Here is a 23,040-nt window from a genome sequence, read left to right on the forward strand (position 1 = left end):
TGGGGGAGGCGAAATATCAGTGCTGCTGTGCCCACTGAGGCGTACCCTTGTTTCAGGTGGCTGATTCATGGCTCTGTGTATTTAATCATAGTTTCTATAGCAGTGAAACCTTTAATGGGAGGGTGGAGTTCACTCCCAGTGCACGGCGGGTGTGCGGGAATTTTGCTGAGCAGAGTCAGTTTTACAGGGGGATAATATTGAAGGATGTTCTGCGTTTGTGGTGCGTGTAATGAGGACTGAAACAGCTCTTGCTCTTTAAGAGTAGTGTTATTTTTAATAGTAGTATCATTTTTAATACTGTGGCATTGCCTTGGGTTGGTTTGTACGGTGCTGTGTGGCTGCACTGCTGAGTAAATGCAGAGTATGTTGGTGTGGATGTTCATCTTGCTGCCTTTTGATCACCAGTTAAGATAACAGAACTTGTGATTGTAGCTGACTTGAGTCCTCCTGTGCTCTCCACAAACCCTTCCCTCAGGGTCTGACATTATCTGATGGCTTAGAAGTTATTGGGACACTCTTTTACCGGTGTGGTTTAGTTCTGTCCTACTGAAAACTCATATTCTTTGGTATTTCCAAGGTGACTTTGCTGCAGGAAGCTGTTGGAGCCTTCATTCTTAGTGCCAGCAGCAAGGGGTTTGATTTGCATCATCAAGATAATGTGGTGGATGGTGTTTCTGTGTGGATTTGGAGCCACATGTCACCTTGCTCTGGTGTCCTATAAAAATATTAGTGCGTTCTTGAACCTGGAGAAGAACGTTGATCCTGGAGAAGGGCATTATCTGAGGGATCCCTCAGTGGGATGAGGGTCCTCTGGGATGGCTGATGGTGCTGCTGAGGGGTTGGGCTTCAACAAAACCTTGTCTGAAGCTGCTTTTAGGGGTTGCTCTTGGGGAGGTGTGACAGCTTGTCGTTTGCCAGCACCGATCGTCCCCTCTGTTCATCCTTGCCCTGTTCTGAGTGTGAGCACTTTAAAAGCAAATAAAGCTTCCTCATCCAGAACTCTGGTTCTGATGTGGCACATGACATGCTTGTGACAGCGAGGGCAGCTGAAACAGGAATCTGCTGGGAATGGATTTGTATCTGCATTAAGCAGAGGGGTCCATTGCCAAGAGTCTGTCAGGGGGGTGTTGGTTAAATACTGTTGTGCTCGGTGTGCGTGGGGCTCACCAGCAGCACCATGACTTTTGCCCGTGTCCCTGAGGTGAACCATGTGTGGGGGTGAACCTGCTGTTCAAAATCCAGCACCAAGGCAGTTGGGAATGTGGTGCACGAGGAGCTGGAGTGGTGGATGTCGGCGCTGCTCAGCTCTGTGGGTGTTGTTCGTGTCTCCCCCTCCGTGGGGAATAACTCCTGTGTTATTGTGGGTGTCCCTTGCACTGGGAGATCAGAGAAGCTTTGCCTGTTGCACAGACTTTGCAGGTAAAGTGGAGATCTTGGTTTATTTGCCTTTTCTGTTACGCTGTTGCAGGCAGGAACACTTTGCTCCTTGCTTTTTGATTGTAGCAGTTTGGGGCATGAGATCATCTAAAGCTGGGTTCTGTGGAGTTGCAGGCTTGATCCTTAAACTCAGTGTCCCCACAGGCTCTGTCTTCAAAAAGAATTCCTTGCTGGAAGGCTGTGTTTGTGCTGGCTGATAGGAACCGAGCTGAGCTGCCTGTAATCGCTGTCTGGGTTTGAAGTAGCCTTTGTGGGGTGAAATGTTTGCTGCCTTTCAGCAGAGTGCTTGTCAAATAGTTTCATTCAGTGCACTCAGCTTTTTAACAGATGGGACAGATTTTTGTGAGCCTGGGCAACCACAGCAATTGTTTTGCAAGGTGAGACATTTCTGTTTTGACGGGCAGGAGAATTAAATAATGCTGTGTGATTCATACCAGTGATGAGTCTGGGTTTGGATCAGATTTGGTTTTTTTTTTTTTTTAAAGGATATTAGCATTTGTCTTCAAAGAAAGCTGAGCTGAAAGCCAAAAGCTGACAGAACAGTTCCTGAGCTGCCCTGATAGGATGGATCTTGTGGATAGAGATCCCAGTGCATTTGAGAGACTGGGAGAATTGGTGTTGGGCAATGTGAGCACTTCCCCAAGAGGGAGGGAGGGTGGGTGGCACCAGGGCAGTGCTGTCTGGGGACACGAGGGCTGTGCCAACCTACGGCTTCTGGGAGGGACTGGGAGCTGTGGGACACCAGATCTGCCTCAAGTCTGCTGGGGGAATGATTAACCACGGCAGGAATCCATCCTGTGGATAGCCAGCTCCAAATGGAAGCGTTCTGCAGATGGCCAGACTTGCTAAACAGCACAGGAACCACAAGCAGGGAAGGAGATTCTGGTGTCTGGTGCTTGTTGAGCTCAGTGTGCATTGCAGGGCAGTGATTCTGTGTCTTGGCAAAGGCAGCAGCAGGATCTGTGTGAGTATTCAGCAGTCTCTGGTGGCCAGGCCTCCATTTGCCAACCCTGTTCCTGCTGCGAATCCAGGACTACCCTAAATCCCTGCAGACTGGAGGGATTAGGGGGCAGGTCCTGGAGGAGCGAGCGAGGCAGGGATCAGTTCCCATCTCAGCACTTTGTTGCCTGCTCTTGGGGCTGTTGCTTCCTCTGCAGAGGGGTTATTTCCTTCCTGCAGGGTGTGCAAGAAAGTGAAAATCTGAGCCACTGCACATTAAATTTAGTCATCTGGGGCCATGTGGGGCAGTCAGTCAGATCCTGGGGTGTGATCTGCCAGCGGAGAGCCGCGGTCCCCAAAAGCCACAGAGAGCCTGTGTGTTTTAGCAGATTGGAATTTAATTGGCCTGGGAGCGAGTTTGAGCTGTTTTTGTGGCTGGAGAATTGCTGGTTTATGTTGTGATCCCTTAACAAAACAGCTCTGCCATCAGGCTTTGTGTCTGAGCAGCACAAAGGCTGTGCTGGGAGCAGAGTGGTGTCTGTGCGTGCCTGGTGTGTCCATCTGCGCTGGCTGAGGGAGAGCTGGAATTTGGAAGTGCTTTTAATTTTGTGTGTGTGTGGGGGAGCAGGTGGCTTTTCATCGCAGGGAATTGTTTATTCCGGTACAGATTGGGGCAGGGTTTTGTTGCTGTTTGTTTTTCCAAGAAGAGGGGAGGAACGAGGGGGTAGAAAGGGTGGAACTGGTTGAACTGGAATTCCCGGGTCAGGCTTGGCCTTGGGTTATGATCAGCCAAGGTCCTGCTCATTTCAAAACCTGGGGCTGGCAAATCCTGGTGCCTTGGGATCTGTTGGTGCTTCAGGTGTTCAGATGCTTCAGGTTGTTCACAAGTGTATTGAAAGAGTTTAAGAATAGTTTTGTAGCAGAGATCTCAAATAATTTTATAAATGAGTGTAAAAAATCCTGTTTTGTCACAGGAATTCCGTTCTCTGAGGATATGTAGGATAGACACTCATGGCTCAGTGATTGAACTGGCTCAGCATGGAGAGGTGAGGGTGGCACCTTCCCTGTGGTGTTTGCTATGGGAAAAGGAACAGAGGAGCGGGCAGGATCTGATGATTCCAGGCTGTTTGGTGCTGGGAAGCCTCACTTGATGCCTTCCAAACCCAGTCCTACCCCTTCCCTGTAAGGACAGGCTGTCAGAGCCCTGTTTGGGGCTGCAGCTGTGTAAACACCCCAAAGTGCTGAACAGGTCCTGGGCATTCACTGCCTTCCCTTATTCTCCAACAACTGCTTTGTGGCCCATGTGACAAACAAATTGAGGAACTGAGCTGGATTCAAACCAGCTGCTTCTGCACCAGGCTGGTTTTGAGCAGGGTCAGCTGCTCCATGGGATCTCCCTGGTGCTGAGAGAGGCAGAGCCTGTGGAACCACAGCTTTAATTACCTTCTGCACAGGGGTATTTTGGGGTTCCAGGGCCGTTCCTGTGGTTGTACCTCTGTCCCCTCACCCTGAATCGCTCCCTCCAGGAAGTTTCCAGGTTGAGCTGTTCCTCCAGTTCCACTTTCAGCTCAGACTGACCCCAAAGAGCTGTGAGGCTGCAGGTGTTGGAGGGGGCTGTGCTGAGCTCCACGGATTTATACTGGTGGCCTTTCCATGCTGTTCATTTTTGTGGGAAGCCTGTTCTTTCCATTGGCTCCCACAGATCATAGAATGGCCTGGGCTGGAAGGGATTTTAAAGATCATCTCATTCCAACCCACCTTCCAGCAGACCAGGTTGCTTTTTCCTGATAAAAAGCTGATTTTTATCCCAAGTACACGACAATATCATATTTTGTAAGACATGAGGGAAATTCTGGTTCTTTGCAGTGGGTTCTCTGCTGCAAATAATTTGAGACCTCATTAGTTACTTCTGTAGTAAAAGCTCAGAGCTTGACTCTGCAGCAGGATAGTTAATACCAGACCTCACACAAGGCTGAAAGGAAGCCATAGTGATGGGGAGGGCAGTTAAAACCAGTCTTTCCATTCCTGTTGGCTGCTGAAACTGGGATGGAAGTAGGATTGTGTTATGGCTGAGTGGTCTGAGCTTCCTGGTCCATGGGCTGCCTTTCCCTGGAGCTCCCTGACTCATCCAGAGGGACCAGGAGAGGCTTCAGAGAGGTGCAGGTACAGGCTCCAGCAAATAAATTTACAGTTACTTAAATTCCTGAGAGCTGGCAGAGCTCCTGCAGCTTTCTGCATGTCATTCCTGGCTGTTGGGGTGGGGAGGATGCAAAGCTGTGGGCTGGAGTCCCTCTGAAAGCTGCTGTCAGTTTGTGTTGGGTGCTGTGTGGGTGTCTCACAGCTCCTGTGCTCCAGGGAAGCTGTTGTGTATCTAAACACTGATTTTTTTTTTTTTGTGGGCACCTCTTTGTGAATTGAAGTGTTCCTCGGATTAAACCATTTAGGAAATCTCTATTTATAGGCAAACCTCAAAGCTGGCTGATAAACACCCTCTGCAGCCTTCAAATGAGTGACATCATCCATCCAACTTGGAGCTGTGGCAGAGGGGAAGGATACCTCCCAGTCCTGGCAGCACTCATTTACTGAGCAAAGCTGGGTCAGATTGGATCCAGCTTCACTTCCTTTTTACCACAAAACTCTTCCTCAGCACCACTTTCATTGCAGACACAAGTTTCCCTTTAGTGAAGCTGTCACTGTGGGTCGGGGTCGCCTGCACAAACACTTCCTTTGGCCATTGTACAACGGGCTGTGCAGGTTTCTGACACCTGGGGCTCACTCACAGCCACCTGTGAAGCCTTAAAAACCTTGCAAAGCATTTTTTTTTGTTCCATTTATATGACCCAGTGTAAATATTTTTCCTTACTGTGCCTTTTCCAGATTACCTTTTGCCAGCGATGACTTTCTCCTTCAGTTTTGCTCCTTTTCATCTACTTTGTTGCTCTTATATGCAGTTCACTCCCTCCCCAGAAACCTTGTTTAGGATTTGCTGGGAGTGCTGGTGGAGGTGGAGGGAGTGGGGTTCCTTTGTAACCATTCCTGGTGCTGGCATCTCTGGGAAGGTCCTGTTTGCTGAGCAAACCAGCAGTTCCTGGCTGGCTGATAACTGTGCTGGGGAGTCACAAAATGAACCTGCTCTGATGTCCAAGGACACAGCAGCTTGAACAGAACAGAAAGGCTGTTCAAGAGAAGTCACCAGAAAGTCCACAGCTGTTTCAAGCTGCTTATTTTTCAAGGATTTTTTTTTTTCCTCACTGGATTTTAAGGCTCTTTCTAATACTGGACTTCTGTTATAAAATTGTGAGGTGTATATAAAATTCCTGATAGCTTTGAGATGGATTGATTCGAGGTGATCTGCCAAACCCCCCAGGTGAGCTGGTTCTTGAGCAGGGCTGGGATTTACCTGGAGTGCTCCTGTCCAAGGCACATCTGGTGGATCCTGTGCTTGTGAACCAGGTTTTCACTGTGCCAGGTGTGCAGAGCCAGCTCCAGTGACCTTCCAGTTAATACAGCCCATCCAAAGGCATTTCCTCAGCTTCTGTGCCCTGGGAATGTTTGAGACTCTTGATATCCCCTCCTTCCACGTCCTCTCTGCTGTTGCAGTTGCAATGATTCCCTTGGTTTGATTTGCACAGTTTTCCCTGGTTGCCTCCCTGGCCCAGGTCAGCTCATCTGCCTGCAGGGCACGAGGAGAGATTTGCCACTTCAGCTGGGTGTTTTTTTTAGCCATTGTTACTGTGAAAGGTCCTTTTGTGGCTGGAAAGAAGCCGTGATAGTTTTGCTGAGCTCTTAATGCAGCCAAACTGTGTTGGCTGGGAAATGTCATCTCTAATGGAGGGTGAGAGTGGCAGTGAGAGACTGAGAGCTGAAACCTTCCTGTTCTTGGGAGAGTTCCAGGGGATCACTGCCTTTAAGATGATGCCGTTTAAACTTTAATTTCAGATTATTTGAAGGAGTTTATCAGATCAAAACCTCCCACAGATCTGGAAGGTGAGTGACCATGTGCTGAGCAACCTGGGCTAGTGGAAGGTGTCCCTGCCCATGGCAGGAGGTTTTGGAATTGGGTGATCTTTAAGGTCCCTTCCAACCCAAACCATTCCACAATTCTGTGTGAATGGAACCCTAACCCTTGGAAGAGCACTAGGAAAGGCACAGCTTTGCCCTGAGGTTAAAATCAACTCAGGGCCCCTTAGCTCAGATGGCTGCACTAAGCACCATCCTCAGGCAAACACTGTTGCTGCTTCATAAACTTTGTGCACAGCCACGAGAAGTACAAATTATCTTTATTTTTTTTTTTAAGGAAATGTTCTTGTTCAGGGACTTTATGGCCTTATTTTCACAGTGGGATGCCTCGCTGCCTGCACTTTGTTATAAAGACTTTGCCAGATCAGTAGTGGGAATTAATTTCTCTGTTTTCCTGGTTATGACCAGGGCACCTTTTTATTAAAGCTGGAGCTTTAAGAGTAATAAATTGCCTGGGGAGGGTTTCTTTAAGGAGATTTGATACCTTAATTAGAATTAATTAGAAATTATGCTGGTGAGACTGTGAAGGAAAAGGCAAGGCTACAGCTGATTTACAAACTACCCGAACTGCTTGGCAAAATCTACCTCAAAAGGTGAAATTCATGCCTCCTGTAGATTCAGTGAGGTAATTTCCATTCAGGAAGAGTTTTAATTTCAAATAGCTGAGCTGTGCCCAGTTAAAGAGTGTTGACTCTACATGTTGATAAAGACACCTACACTGCCCAGGTTTCCTGTGTCTCACGTTTGTTCAAGTGGGAACACTGCACTGCCTTCCCAGTGTGGAGTCTGATCAGAGGTGCCTGGTTTGTGCTGCAATGTTGCACTGAGGAAAGTGGGGGGGTTTAATCAGATTTCACATTCCCTGTGGTCTGTGTATCCCGGGAAGCAGTTGGGCAAGGGGTCCTTTTGGAAAGATCCATAGGGCAGGACTGCAAATTCAGCTCCACTGCTGCTGGAGTTTTGGGAGCTCAGGTGAGCTTTCTAACAAATTCCTCTTGGTGCTTCGATGGGGGTTGAGCTCGTTCCTGTCGCTTCTTAAAAAGAAACAGTTTTCAAGCTGTCTCTGCAGCTGCTGAGGCCAAAAGTGGCCTCATTTTGGGGAGGAAATGGTGGTTGCAAATGAAGTTGTGTATCGAGTCATAATTGCAGGGCCATGACCACAGCACTGCTTCATTTTCATTGAAAGTCTGACGAAAATGGAAACCACAAAACGAAGGCAAAGGTGGTTTGAATTTTACCCCAGAAGCCAGAGAGAAATAAATAACCCTGTTATTTTGTGCCTTCTGGGTGTGTGTTACAGACACAGATTATGTATAGCCCAGATATGTGCAACCCACAGTCCTCAGCTGCTCCTGCAGTGGTGGGTCTGGGATGGAGGTTTTTGTTTGGATGCATCCAAACCAACTCATTCGGATCCTTCCTGGCTGACAGGAGCAAGCAGAGGGCTGAGCTCATGTTTTTTTTGGTGGCTTTCATCAGGTTAAAATCAGTGAATCCCAGAATGGTTTGGATTGGAAGGGACTGTAAAGATTATCTAATTCCACCCCCTGCCACAGGAAGGGACACCTTCCACCAGCCCAGGTTGCTCCAAGCCCCATCCAACCTGGCCTGGGACACTTCCAGGGATCCAGGGGCAGCCACAGCTTTTCTGGGCAACCTCGGCCAGGGCCTCCCCACCCTCACAGGGAACAATTTCTTCCCAATATCCCATCTAACCCTGCCCTCTGGCAGTGGGAAGCCATTCCCTGTGTCCTGTCCCTCCATCCCTTGTCCCCAGTCCCTCTCCAGCTCTCCTGGAGCCCCTTTAGGCCCTGCAAGGGACTCTCAGGTCTCCCTGGAGCCTTCTCTTCTCCAGGTGAACCCCCCCAGCTCTCCCAGCCTGGCTCCAGAGCAGAGAGGCTCCAGTCCCCTTATGAACCTCATGGCTCCAGGATTTTGTTCCCAAGATGCAGGTTTGCCTGGAAGGTCCTGTTGGGTTGTCAAGGCTGATTCTGCCACTTCAGAAGCTTCTTTGGAAGCAGGAAAGCCTTTTTGCTGAATCAGTGCTGAGACCCAACAAACATGATGATGTTTCTCTCTGATCAACCTTTGTGACAGAGGTGTGAGATTCCTCCCTGGTCTCTGTACACACTAAAAAGCTAATTGTTAAAATTGGGGGGAAATGTAACTTGGTATGTACTGTTGTCTGCTCTGCAGTTTTGGAGTTTCAGACACTATCCCACACTTCCAGGCTGCTGTAGTTCCTTCCCCCTGAGTCACTAATCCTCTCCTTTCTATCAGTATCTGTGGTTCTGTACAGACAGAGTTGGTTGGAGGGTTTTGTGGTTTTTTTTTTTTGTTGTTTGGTTTGGGTTTTTTGAGTAAATTGAAATTCCCTGCGAGGTACAAGGAGGAACTGCTGCACGAACAGGTATGTGCAGATCACAGAGGAATTTTAATTTCTGACAAGCCCTATTGTCCTGAAGTCAGTTGTGCAGAAAGACACGAGGGAAATGTGCCAATTCCAGAGCTGAAACCAGTGTGGTGCTGCTGGGGCTGGGATTTCACTGGGGCTGCAAGCTGACCTCAGTTGCTTTTGGAAAGGAGCAGCCCTGTTTTTTCCCCTTAAGAAAAACCCCAACTGGGATTCATTGTTGTTGTGGCAACACAAGCTGGAAGAAATCTGGGTGAAAAACCCTTTTATTGGTGACCTGCATTTTGGGTGGTTTAAGGCAATCAGGCTGATTTTTTTTTTTTTTAAAAGGGGGGGGGGGGGAATTTGAATCTTAAATGCTCAGTGTTCCACACATGTTGTGTGTTGTTTTATAACCTTTGTGGGGGGGAAAAAAGGCTCCTCAGGACTTCCTGTTCTTAACAATCACAGGGCTGAGGAACAAGGACCACACTCCTGGATGTTTGCACTAAAATAACCCTCTCTGAAAGGTGAATTGGGCTTGAGGCATTTCCCCACCTCCTCTGTGCTTCCAATTATTGCACTAATTAATTTATACAGACCTTGTGGTCGGGTTTGCAGAGGCTCAGCTGATGTTTTTGTAGCTAACTGGGGATACCCCAGTGGCTCCAGCAGCATTGAAATTCATTGTAATGTGGATTTACACAGACAAGAATTCAGTTTGTCATCTCATGCTTTTTGGAAAGAGGTGGAAATAGAAAATACAGCTCAGATTTTGGGCAGCTGAGCTCTTCACTTCAAAAATCCATTATTTTTTGCTTTGCTGAAGCAAGTGCTGGTCGAGCTGGTTCCTTTTCTTTAGTCCCACTGTGCAAACATGAGTTGGGTCCTGGATAACTGGGATCTTCTGTGGAAACTGCTTTACAAAGACATCAGTTCCCTTCCTTTTCTCTTTCAGACTCTTCTGGGTAACAGCAAAATGTGGGAATTGCCTTCTGCAGTATAGGAATTTATTAACATGTTTTGAGGGTTCGTATGTGTTGACAGATTGTGGTGTGTGTTGGTCTGGAGCTTCTTTAATATATTTTATTATATCAAGTAGCTGATGAAGGAATAACCATGCCTTGCCCTTTGGATGCTCCATGATGATAAGAACAAGAGCATCTGTTTTCTGCACCAGTGGGCCATTCTGCTTTAATTTTACCCTCTGCTTTTATCAGGGAGATACTTTTGGTTGAGGCAGCTGCTTCAAGGACAGCAAGGAGAGAAGCTGGTTTGCTCTGTTCATGCTGCAGGTTTTTTTTTCCCCTCCATGCATCCACACCTCCAGGGTGGTTGATCAGCTGCCAAAAGGTCTGGAGGCGAATTTAGAGGTGTTTTCCATACTGATAACTGAATAGAAATAGCATTTGTCACTGGGGGCTGGCACAGAAGCTGTGCCGTGTTCATGCTTTCCTATGGGCTGCTGGCTTATTGTTCTGTGTTGAGTAAATATGGCTCTGAAACACCTGGGAGAGGCTGGAGTGGCTTTTTCAGACTTTGTGTGGTCTTGTTTCAAGTAGAAATATGGAAAAACTTGCTGTGTTTTGGCTTGTTAAATGAATGAAGTGCCCAGGTGCTACTGTGGTGAAAGTTTCTAGGAAATGAGAGTATTGCAAGTTTTAATTTGGTTTTGAATTGACTTGCAAAAGAGGTTAATCCCCTCTTGAAGGGGCACAGAGAAAGGGCCTTGTCCAGGGTCCCACATCCACCATCCCTGGAGGTGTCCAAGGCAGGACTGGACATGGCACTCAGTGCTCTGGGCTGGGGCACAAGGTGGGCATCGGGCACAGGGTGGACTTGGATCTTGGATGTCTTTTCCAACCTGAATGATTCTGTGCTGGTCAGAAGCAGATCTGTGAGTGATGGGGGCTCTGGACTCCCACTCCAACGCTCTGCTCAGTGTCCATGAGTATTTTTGAGGGTTACTTTGCACAAGCATTGGAAAATCCCGCTCGCCTTCCCTGTGGCGCAGCCCCGGAGGATTCAGCTCCCTTCCCTTCCCAGTTCCTCCCTGGTAATGTTATATTACTGTGCCACCCACAGGCAGCTACTGAGCTGCTGGAAAATATTTGCTGTTTGCAGCGGGAGGCAGTTATCAAATGTTAAATCTGTGACAAAAAGCCACTGGTTTCACTGGCTGTGATATCAACTGTACTGAGGTTTCTCGATCCTCGTTATTCCAGTTTTCTATTTCAGGTGTTTGTAGAGTTGTTATAATATTGTCTGATTTTTTTTTTTATTCCCCCCCCCCCACTTCTTCCACAAAACTCTTTTCCTGTGCTAACCAGCTGCTCTGTTCCTGATCAAAGCTGTTGCTTCCCAACAAGTGTGGAAATGCCCAAAGTGTTGGGATCCTTGGGAAGACAGAGAGAAACTGCTGGGCTGTTAATTACTGGTGCACCCCATTAATTGACATGTTGCCAGTCTGGGCTGTGAGAACAACTGGGTTTAATCTGTGTGGTTTTATTGAGGGGGGAATATTGTGATTTCCCTCCATCTGACCTCTCCACTGCTCCGTGTGTGATTGGTGCAGAACAAACTGGGTCAGCTGAGGCTGCTTGGAGGATTTTAAAACCAGCCTTTGTAGCAAGTGATGTTCAAACCATATCACTGAAGGACATGAGCAAACTATGGTTTTTAGGTGGAGCTGGTTTGGTTTTAAGTGAGGTCAGATAAACAGATGAGCTTTTTGGCATCCACTGACCTTAAGAAGGGCTTGTGAATCTTTTCTCCTCTGTACTGCTCAATCCAACAGGAGGTTAATTATACCTTCACACCTTGTCTTGTACTCTACAGTAGTGTATTTGCCACGGTTGATCTGTTTAGGTTTTTTTAAGAATTTCCCTTGTAATGTTTAAGCTCCAGCTTGTGCACTCGTGCTGAAATCTGTCCCTTGGGAGAACCCTTTGGTGCTGTTGAGTTATTCTGTTTTATGGAACACAATTTTAATATTGTTTACCACGCTCTTAATCTCGTGCCTGGCAGATAAAATGAGTTTCTTTAGCCCTTCCCCTGGTGGGGCTCCATGGCCAGCAGACCCATGGCATTAGGTGGAGTTCTCAGCTTTGTGAAAATCCACTCATCTGCCCTCCCAGAATGAGTAACTGATTGGGGAGAGAAGAAAATGGTGAATTGATTTTTTATTTTTTACGTTGCTTTTATAAAAAGGGGATGGGGGCAGAAAGGTCTGTGGGGCAGGTTTGGGAGTCTGGCCCTTGAGAAACAGCTGGGGAAGAGTCCTGATGGTTTGGTTCAACCATCCCAGTGGAGTTTGGCAAGACAGGGAAGACTCAGAACGTTCCCCTGTGTGATGAAGAGGAGGCTGCTCAGTGCCTGGCCTCCATCTCCCAGCTGGCTTTATTCCTGATGTCCACTTGGTCCTGTTGTGATGGTGAACTCTTCCAGGCAGCATCAGTCCCTCCCTGGGCTCCTGCCATCTGCTCCAGTGGGAACCTGCAGGGGATTTGGTCTTCTGGGTGCTGCTGTAGCAATGGCATTTTTAAACAGTGTGTAAAGCAAAGGGCTGAACTGGCATCATGAATTACAATATTATATTTGTTTGTTGGCTGCTGGCAGCACCACATCAGGTCAAAATTAAATATCTTCTAGGAGTTGTCAGGTGAACTTGTTTAATTTCACAGGTCATGGTCTGTATTAGCACAGGACCTTGTTCTTGGGTGTTTGTTAACCCTTCCTTTTCCCTCTCCCTCCAGCTGATGGCTATAGTTCTGGATCCTTATCAGAGCATCCTTTCTCTCCCCCACACATTTGTTTTTTTTCCAAGACAGCCTCAGGTTTTGTGTCTCATTACAGTAAAAGCCCTGTGGTTGCTGCCCAGCTGCTGTCAGGTCCCTCTCTGGATGGTGATTTAGAGCTAAGCCAGCATGGAAGGGGCCTTTCCATGCCTAAGGCAACCCTGTTGGCAGCCACAGTGGAGAAGTAATGTGCCACTTCTGCTTGGAAGAGTTGTCAGTTTTCTACTTCAGTTGGGAAAAACAACCAACATTGGCTCGAGTTTTAGCAGGACTTTTGGAGACATCCCATAGTGTTTTGAAGGAAGCTCCTGTTACTGGAAGAGATGAGCAGTGAGGACAGAGGGGTCCAGCTAATGAGCTTCACTCTGGAGCAAGCTAAATGCCTGTTATTCCAGAGGTTTGGGCAAGGGTCACTGAAAATTAGACCATGAGGAAGGGGGGAAGCTGGTCATCAGAAAAGCTCATGGATGTGGATTGCCAGAGGCTGGAAAAACAGTGGCACCTTGGTGTGACAGTGAGGTCCTGTCCTTCCCAACCCACTCCTCTGGACATGCCTGGGGTGCATCTGGGTCAGCTTTTCACTGTTCCCAAGGTGGGCAGATCAGTGCTGGCACAAGGGATGGGTGGGAAGGCACGGGAGGAGGGCCAGGGTGTGGATTTGGACTGGTTTGTGTTGCTGTGGGATGCACCCTCGGGAGGATGTGACAGAGCTGGGAGAGACAAAACTCCCCGTGCAGCAGGGAGTGTATTAAGGCTGAAGAAGCAGGGTGGAAAACTGTGGCAAACGCTCCAGAGCGGCTGCGGAGCAGAGAGTTCCCATTGTGTGTGGATTAGCTGCCCGGCTGGAAAAAAGCCATCACCTTGCTGCCGGGAGTTCAAAGCCGGGTCAATGGAACAGGGATATATTCTTGGGCTGGTACAAAGAACTGGGGGAAAAAAAAAACCCGTGGAGTGTTTGAAGTCCCGAGGCAGACAAAGGCCGCGGTTCTGCTGCTGCGATGGCGAGAGCGGGAGGGGCTGCGGAGTGTCCGGAGCTGTGCCGGGAACTCTTGGAAACACAGGAATTTCACACAGCTGTCAGGCCCCGGGAATGTGTGAGCGCTCGGAGCACATGAATATTCAGAGCTGTGGCGTGTGTCACGCCAGAGGAAATGAAAAATCCGAGTTTTCTCGGGGTTAGGTATCTGGGAAACCTCTGACAGCAACTGGGGATAAAAGCAAATTGCTGTTCTGCAGGGCAGGTTATCTCAACCCAGCTTCCCAATTAGCCAGCCCTAGTTAAGGCTGGCAGCAGGATCTGCACTGCTTAATCCATTCCTTTGGTGAGCAAGTGCCTGTTCCTTAGAGCTGTGTGTTCCTGCTTTGGCAGCCTGTGGCAATGCTCTGGGAGCCTGGACTTTGCTCCTTCTTCCTCTAACCTGGCATGACTTCTCCCCCCCCCCCCCCCCCAGTGTTCCTTTTGTGCTCGTTCTATTAATAACCAGATATTGTGGATTTAGTGTTTTGCTCAGAAAGATCCTCCCAGCACAGACTGAGGTGCTTCCAGCCGTGCTGTCAGGCAGTGACAGATGTCCTTGGGTACAGTGAGTGTCCAGCAGTGATGGGGGCTGCCAGGATTAGTATTCCAGGCACAAATGTGCCCCTTGGAATATGCAAAGCACAGAGCAGCCTGTGCAGGAATGCCCTTGAAAGGCAAATTAAACCCAGCTCCCTGGTGGCTCTGGGGGAGTGGGAGTGCTCTGTCATCTGCACTGAGGTTCAAGTAGGCTTTGAGGTGGCTGATTTTTGTTTTCCTTCTGTTTTCCCTTCCCAGAAGGGTTTGCTGAAAGGGCAGGAAGGGATGATGGGTCCTTCTGCCTTCAGTGGGGAGCATTCCCTGACAGGAGAGTGGAGCCAGGTGAGGTTCAGGCTCTGCTCCCAGGTAACACGGGACAGGACGAGAGGAAATGGCCTCAAGTTGTGCCAGGGGAGGTTTAGATTGGACAGTAATGAAAAATTTTTCACCAAAAGGGTTGTCAAGCCCTGGAAGAGGCAACCCAGGGCAGTGGTGAAGTCACTATCCCTGGAAGTGCTCTAAAACACATGAATGTGGCACTTGGGGACATAGTTCAGTGGTGGCCTCGGCTGTTCTGGGGTAATGGTTGAACTCGATGATCTCAGAGGGCTTTTCCAACCCTGATGATTTTGTGACTCATTCATTTGAGTTCTTGCAGATGGTGTCCTTGGTGCAGCACGTGGATGTACCAAACCACATCCCAAATGCATGTGAAAGTTAACTTTAACTTTACCAGTGTTCATGGATTAAGCTGTAGGGATTCTGAGGGTGTTGCTCAAGTGACTGGTGTCAGTCTGCCTCTGAAATCAAGATCAGCTGATGTTCCTGACTGACTTGCCACCCAGAAGCCCTTCTCTTCACTGACCTGTTTAAAGCTGGGATCATCAGCACTGCTTTGAGGGTTTAATGGCTCTGTTGAGGTCTTTCACCCCATCCAAAAACATCCCTGTGGTGGTACTGGAGCTGCAGCAGGGAGCAGTACCCTGGAGCGTGGCTGCCTCATCCAGAGAAGTGTTTCTGCCCACAGAGCTGAGCAAAGCAGAGCTGAAATGCCCCTCTGGGCAGAGCTCCCAGGGGTGTGGGGTGTTGGGGCTGTCTCTGCTGACTCTGCAGCCCTGGGATGCTCCCGTGCTCTCTGCAGGCTGAGCACGTGCTGCACACTCAGCAGGTTGTCACATGAGGGTGATCCAGCTGATCTGATGTGGAGTTACAGCCACCAAACTGTGCTTTGCTGCTGGGAGAGAAGGTGGAAGGCTGTGGTTTAAGTCTGGATTTGACTCCTCGACACTGGAAACAACCTTATTTTGTGGTTCTTCCTCGGTCACCCCACGCTGTGCCTGCTGGGGTGTCTGACTGGGGTTCTTAGTTTGAACTGCAAGATTGTCAGGGCAGAACCTCCCTGTTTTTACTGTGCTGCGTAATCTGTCAAAATCAAGACATACCTGATTTTCCCAAACTTAGTTCCTCTTGCACCTCCTTTCAGAACTTTCTCCAGAGAAAAGCTGCTGAAATCCTGGTTCCTCTTTTTTGTGTTCCCACACACCCCCCCCACCATGTTCAGAAGTGCCTTGATGCTGTGACATCTGAAATACTTCCTGTGCATGTGCTGTGCTGCCTTTGCTAGATAAGCAATAGCTGTTCCCTTTTACAGCAGGCACATCCCTTCCTGAAGAGGCAGATGTGGAATGTTTTCCCTGGGAACAAATATTTGCTGCTTTGTAATTACGGCACCTTAATTTCGCTTCTCTTTCCTTTCCAGCTCAGCGTGTGTCTGATTAGAGGCTACTGATGTCTTCAAAGAGGGGTGATGATGCCACACTCTTGTTCCTGGTTTGGGGCAGGATTTCTGCTTTAGGTTCCCTCCATGCTGGTTTTGTGTAGGCTGAGCAGAGCTGATAGAGAAATGAAACTAATAATCTGAGCTTTGGTCACGCTTGGAACCGCAATTTGTGTGTTTATTTTTTTTCTTGCTTCTTGTTTTTGCAGGAATTGCTCAGGAAGATAGTGTGCAAAAGGAATGGAAGAGAACACTGGTGAGTACTCTTGGATGTCTTGCCACGGGTTGTGAACCTGTTCTTTGTTCCTTGGTTAAACATCATAAGGAACATGATGACTTTAAGCTTGGTGTCTTCAACTGAAGTGTAGAAGGTGATCAGAAAACTATCTAGTTTGGCAGATGCATCAGTTGTACTGTGGTGTGGACCAGATCTGATTTGAAGCTCTGTTGTACATCTGGAAGATCTTTTTTTTTGGAATTTCCCATCTCTGAAACCTGGAATACAAGTCTGCTGGCTGTCCCAAGCTCTTGAAAACAAGTAACATCCCCTCTCTTAGCAGGGAAGAGTCAAAAGCAATGAGCTGGTTTGAACAAACCATAAAGGAGGATCAGCTCATGGTTGCTCCTGAGTTCTTTTTCTGTATTTATTTCTCTAGGCTGTTCTGTCTTGCAATAGATACAGGATTTCTTTAATTAAAATTTGGCATTAAAGCTCTTGCTTTAGGCACTGTGTGCTGCTTGCCCTGAGGCAAGTAAACTCATCCCTGGTAGGTTTAACTGCTGGGAGGATATGGCTGTAACTAAAACTCACAGATTTTTGGCTTAGAGATTGCCTTGAATAGATAGCTCTTCCATCTGTTTGCCTGAAGTGGCTAAAAAAACCCCTGAGTTAAGTGGCCATTTTTTTCCCTACCATTGGCATGAGATTTGCATGAAAGCTCTTGCCTGCACCATGGGAAACCAGTTTGTGAACCATACTGACCTCACATCTCCTGGACCACAATGCTGCAGTTGGTGACTTCTAACTCATAAACATTATTTCTACATTATTTTGTGCGGTCAGGTGATGCCATCCTGAAAACCCTGGAAATGGATGTTTCCTGGCAGCAGGGCAAGGCTGCTTGGTGGGGCAGATGAAGGCCAGTTTTTGGCTTCTTACAGAGCTGGTCTGGTGGAGCCCAGTGGCCTGGCTGGACCAGCTGAGAGTTCTTGCATGAAAACATGTTGTGCTTATAGTCCTGGTGTTAAGAACTGCTGCTGTGCCCTCTAATTGTCAGCCTGTAAGGTGAACGTTTAATCTGTGGTGGTTGCTTTCCCTTCTGATTTGCTTGTGGCAAGCTAATCCCAAATGATGACTTCTGGAGGAGGAGGAGGAGGGTGAAGTGTGGCACTGGCAGCTGAGACTGGAGCAGTGACTGTGGAGGTGGCAGCTCTTGTCAGCCCTGGGACAGAGCACAGGCAGAGCAGGGCCAGTTTCCATCTCTCCAGCCTGAATTACTGGGATGGCTTTGAGCAACATCGAGGCCGGGTTGGGGCTTGGAGCAGCCTGATCTGGTGGAAGGTATCCCTGCCCACAGCAGGGGGTGGAACTGGATGATCTTCAAGCTCCCCTTCCAACCCCAACCAGTCTGTGATTCCATGAACACTGAGCTCTGCTTGTTCCCCAGGTCTCAGCCTGTGCTGGGGCTGCCAGCAGCCAGCTGTGTTCACATCACAAAGCTTTGTGTCCCATTTTATGTGCAGCTGAACCCCGTTTTTGGGGTAGATCACTGGGACACAGGGCTGGAGCCTGTTGGGGTGACTGCAAGCTTTAGCTCCTGGTTTGAGCAGTGCTGGTGCCCTGGGATGTGAAAAGCCTCGTGTTCTGTTTGCATTTTGCCAGCTTAAGTAGAGTTACCTCCCCTTTCCCTCTGAACTACCTGAGCTGTGCCAGTTTGGGATGGAGTATCTGCACTGGATCTTTGCATGCACAGACACCCCACACAGCTGGTTGAGAAGCTTTACATGTTGCCTCCTTAAGTGCTGAGAGCCAAGAGCTCCACATTAAAGGCAGAATAAGCAGATGGGTCTTCTATTATAATTTCCTTAAAATTCCTTTGCTTTTAAGGACTCTCATTCTCCAAGTGCTGCTAAGCTCAGGACTCTTGATCCCGGAGATGAGGTAAGGCAGAGCTGAGCTGAAGTCCGTGCCCTTTGTTCCCCCCAAGCCTGGTGCTGTGGATGTACTGCTGTCCTTCCCTGGTTGGATATTAACTGCACTCAAATGCTGCATGGCTGGCGCTTGTTTGAGCTGCTGTGCTTGGAATGGCCACTGGGAATGCACAGGGAAGCATAAATCCTTTAGAGCTGTCAGGCTTCACTAGCCATGGGTGGGTGGGGGAGCCCTCCTTGGCTGGCTGCCCTGGCTAATTAAAAATGAAATTTGCTGTTGTCTTCAGATTTTTAATTCGTGCTCATCCCCGAGGATGAGTGGAAGCAAGGGCTGCAGGCAGCTGCAGCGAAGTTTCAGAGCTTGTCTATACATGGTTTTTTAGAACAGGTGTGCAGCTTAAAATGTGCTCTCAACCCTACCCTGAGTTGTTTTTCAAGTGTAGAGAAGAATATACAGAATATACAGAAAATTCAGGCAAATCTTGGGATGTGGCCCTTAGCAAGTGACTGTAGGTTAAGTTGCCACATACAGCAATGGGTTTAGATGGGATATTGGGAAGAAGTTCTTCCCTGTGAGGGTGGGGAGGCCCTGGCACAGGTTTGCCCAGAGAAGCTGTGGCTGCCCCATCCCTGGAAGTGTCCCAAGGCCAGGTTGGATGGGGATTGGAGCAACCTGGGCTAGTGGAAGGTGTCCCTGCCCTTGGCAGGGGGTGGAACAGGATGAGCTTTAAGGTCCCTTCCAACCCAAACCTTTCCATGATTCCATGATCCTGTGTCAGGTCTCTGCAGTGCTGCCCCCGAGGAGTCAGCGGAGCTGGGGCAGGTGGGAGGACGGAGGTTTGGGAGAGGAATAAATGAAATCTAAATATACACACACTGCCAGGCCCAGCTTCCTCAAGGTCCCACCTACACAAGGGTTCTCTTGAAGGGAAATGTCACTGGGATACCTTTCCCCTCTTCAAATCCTTCCTGTGGTGCGGGTGAAGGATCACACTCTATTTTTGGAGCCTGTTTCTGCTGTTCCATCTGCTGCCCAGGCCCCCTCCCAAGACCACTCACTCACCTTACCATGATCTGAGCTAAGTCTGGACCTTTCTCTTTGTCAGGGGATTGTGTTCTATCTAGTATTTCATCTGCCTGTAAGTGTGTGAGATCTTAAAAAGCAAAATATTGAAGAAGCGGGAGCTTTGTGCTTGGCAGGATGAGACTCACCTTGTGCCTGTGGTTCCTTGAAAGCTCTGCTGCCGTGTTGGATCCACCTAATGTGGGAGCAAACTTGCAGTTCACCTGCCCAGTAATGAGAAGTCATTAATGAACAGCCTCAGAGGGAGCCTGGGATGCCTTTTCATGGGAGGTGTTTGCTGTTGGGTCCTTTGACCTGCTGTACTTTGGTGCTCTGTTGACAGTTTCTACCTGTGCTTACACGCTTCCTCTGCAGGTATTGGGATAGGAACCTTTAAGTAGTGTCCCTAAAAGGTTTAAATCCCTGTAGGACAACTGTGAAGCATTTTGGGAAATCAGTGAAGTAGCCTTTGCACACACAGGCTCCAACCCAAAGCTGCTTTTTTAAAAAAAGCACTTGAAATACTAAGTTTATGGATGCTTTAAGAATCTTCTGCAGTTACTGCCTTATACCAGGCTGACTTTCATCCCCTTTGACTTTCATCCCCTTTATCTCCTGCTGTGCTACTTTTTTTTCCCAATTCTTTTCCTACTAAAAATAGGAAATACTCTTCAAGTCCTTCACCTTTGTGCAAACAAAGAAGTAATTTGTTTTAGCATCTGAACTGACTCCTGGGCTACGTGCCTCAGAAGGAAACCAGTGTGATATGAATCTGCTGCTTCTGGAGGCACGGACTCCAAATATAGTCTGAGTAGGGGAAAGGGCTGGAAATGGGAGTGCTTAGTTCTTATGCCACCAGCTCTGCTGCTTTTTCCCAGCAGGATGCCTGGCTGGATACCCAATTCCCATTTTTATCCCCAAAAATCAGAGCTATACCTTCAGATGCTCAGAGGTTCAAAACCATTATGGGAACCAGAGAATCCTGGAATGGTTTGGGTTAGAAGGGGCCTTAAAACCCATCTTGTCCCACCCCTGCCATAGGCAGGGACACCTTCCACTGTCCCAGGTTGCTCCAAGCCCCATCCAGCCTGGCCTTGGACACCTCCAGGGATGGGGCAGCCACAGCTTCTCTGGGAAATCCACTCTAACCCCTCACTACTCTCAAAGGGAGGAATTTCTTCCCAATATCCCCTTTGTCAGTGGGAAGCCATTCCCCCTTGTCCTGTCTCTCCAGGCCCTTGTCCAAAGTCCTTCCCCAGCTCTCTTGGAGCCCCTTTAGACACTGGAATAAAATTATTCCAGAATAAAAGAACAGCTTTTTCCTTGAGGAAGACACAGAAGCTGTGACTTCCCTCTGAGATCCTGGATGTGTCCATGTGATACAGCACAAGAGCCAAAGTGGCCAAAGTGCCTGAGATCCGCCCTTTAATTACAGTTGATGTGTCCTAATTTGCAAGCAGGCAGAAAGGCAAATTCCTACTGTTCCTTAGGCAAATTTAAAGGGAGGAACTGATGGAGAGACTGTTTGACTTTTAAACAAGGTGCAGAAGCACAAGGTGCTAACCTGCATGAAAGCATTATTGTAAATAAGTCGAGTGCACTTGACAAGGCAGCAAAATGCTTTGGGACGTTATCCTGACAGCCTTTTGTTCTTAAATTTGCTCTAGTTCTTGGTGTAATTAATGTGCTGAGTGCTGTCAGGGTGCTTGGGGCACTCTATGGGATGTCAGTGCTGGTTTTCTTCCTGCTGCATTTGCAAGTGGTTCAGCTCAGCCATCCATCTACTTGGTGTGGCATTTTATACCCAATAATTCCCCCCCCCCCCCCCCCCCCCCCCCCCCCCAGGAGGCGTCTGAATTTCTGCTACCTTTCCCTCCCAAGCTACGAGCCAAATGTTTTACAGAGATTATTTGCTGCCCTGTCAGAGACCTCGTAATTCCGTGACACCCCATTTGGAGTGACTTTTGGAGCTGTTGTGGTAAATGACTGTGCAGTTTGTACCCATATCTCTTGCCTGGGGGAAAGCAGAGGTTAACTCTGCTGTTTTTGTGGGTTTGTGGCTCAGCTGTGGATGTGCTGGGATGGAGGTGCTTTGGCCTCCAGGCTGGAGCAAGACAGTAGCAAAGGCTGATGCTGAATGAGAAACCCTTGTGTTTGCTGAAGTGTTTCGTGATTGAATTGAGTGATCTTGTTCCTTATGTGAAGAGATAAGACCTTGTAGGAGGTAGTCAATCCTTGGGGTAATTCAGGGCAACTCCCTGTGAAACAATGAGTGTGGAGCTCCTGTGGCTCAGTAAGTAGGACATGGAGCAGGGGAGGGGGGGCACAGGTTTCCAGAGTTTCTAGTTTTCATTTTCAACTTGTTGGACCTTAAATTCACCTTGCTCCTGGAACGTTGCCTGTAAGTTCTGTCCAGAGATTTTTAGCAACTGATTTCATTGGGGTTGGGCATAGGAGAGGAGCCTGCTTGGAACCAGAGGCAAACAGATTTAGTATAAATGAAGGGATTTTTTTGTTAGTGCTGTTTCTTCACACAGCAGCAATGTGTCCTGACTGAGTGGCAAACCTGGCCATTTTAAAAACAAAATGCTGAATGTTCTCACTGCTTTGCTGCCTTTGTGAGCTGTACATGGTGTTAGCTGAGCTGTTGGTGGGACAAAGCTGCTCCCAAGGCCCTGGGGCTGGTGCTGAGCTGCATCCCAGTGCGAACACTTTAATTTTGTCACTGCCAGCGTCATCACTTTATCTGTTTGGTTCCCATTTGTCCTGGAAAGGAGCCTGGCTCTGATTGCTGAAGGTGTCTTTTGTCTCCTGAAACAGAACCCAGAGGTGGCTTTTTCCCAGGCTGGACCTATCCAGCTGTGATGGGACCAGTGATAACTGTGACTAGCTTGGGGGAGAACATTGTTCTTCAACCAGCCTGGGTTTGTCGTGCTTTGTTAAGCAGAGATTTTAAGATTTCTGAAGGGTTTACTCTCTGGGTTGTGATAGATTTGTATTCCCTTATACACGAAAACTACCAGCTGCTAAATTTCCCCTCACAGATCTGCTCAGCCCGTGTGGCGTGCTCAGGTTCTGAGCTGAGCCTTGCAGATTTAGGCTCTGCAGCGGGTCCTGGTGCCTCTTAGAGCCTGTCTTAAGGCCGTGTAAGCTCAAGCTTTGTGCACTGGCGTATCCCACACGTAGGATTTCCTTTATCGTGGAATCATTTGGGATGGAAAAGCCCTCGGCGTCCGAGGGTCTGTCCCGTGAGGGGCCGCGCCGGGGCCGCCAGGGGGCGCTCGGCACCGGCCCGAAGGCGGGTCTGTGACAAAGGGAGCGGGGACGGGAACCGGGAATGGGATCGCGCTCACCGGGATCGGGTGGGATACTGAGGGGAAATCCCTCCCTGCGAGGGCTGTGAGGCCCTGGAACAGGCTGCCCAGAGAAGCTGTGGCTGCCCCATCCCTGCGAGTGTCCAAGGCCAGGTTGGAGGGGGCTTGTGGAAGGTGTCCCTGCCCATGTCCCACCGGCTGGATGGGCTTTAAAAGGTCACTTTGAATCCAAACCATTCTGGGATTCTATGAAGTGCATTGCTGTAGGATATTCCCGTGCAAGAGCAGAGCCCTGGGGTCCTCCCTCTTTTGTGTGTGGGGGAAGAAACAAACCATGAAGGTGCAGCCAAGCAGTGGCCGTGGACATCGGGAGCTGAGGGAACGGCTGGAGCTGTGTCAGGGCAGGCTCAGGTTGGATATTGGGAAAAGGTTCTTCCCCCAGAGGCTGGTTGGGCACTGCCCAGGCTCCCCAGGGCAGTGGGCACAGCCCCAAGGCTGCCAGAGCTCCAGGAGGGTTTGGCTGATCCTCTGGGGCACAGGGGGTGACTCTTGGGGCTCGGCCTGTGCAGGGCTGAGGGTTGGACTGGATGGTCCT

At 48.8% G+C, this 23,040-nt stretch overlaps 1 protein-coding gene across 5 annotated transcripts in view; it reads left to right on the top strand.

The window, feature by feature from the left end:
- The window catches only part of PHACTR4 (phosphatase and actin regulator 4), a 64,971-nt gene that overhangs the window by 7,723 nt on the left and 34,208 nt on the right, over positions 1–23,040 (top strand). For 3 of the 5 annotated variants that reach the window (XM_027661180.1, XM_027661176.1, XM_027661177.1), the window contains one exon: positions 16,127–16,173. In XM_027661180.1, the coding sequence (XP_027516981.1) occupies positions 16,158–16,173 (16 nt within the window). In that variant the 5' untranslated portion in view covers positions 16,127–16,157. Of the gene's footprint in view, positions 1–2,166; positions 2,402–16,126; positions 16,174–18,024; positions 18,079–23,040 lie in introns of those variants that run through there. The other 2 variants (XM_027661181.1, XM_027661179.1) reach the window with 2 other exon arrangements.

Source organism: Corapipo altera, unplaced genomic scaffold, assembly GCF_003945725.1.
Source record: "Corapipo altera isolate COAL_440 unplaced genomic scaffold, ASM394572v1 201, whole genome shotgun sequence".
NCBI classification, from domain to species: domain Eukaryota; kingdom Metazoa; phylum Chordata; class Aves; order Passeriformes; family Pipridae; genus Corapipo; species Corapipo altera.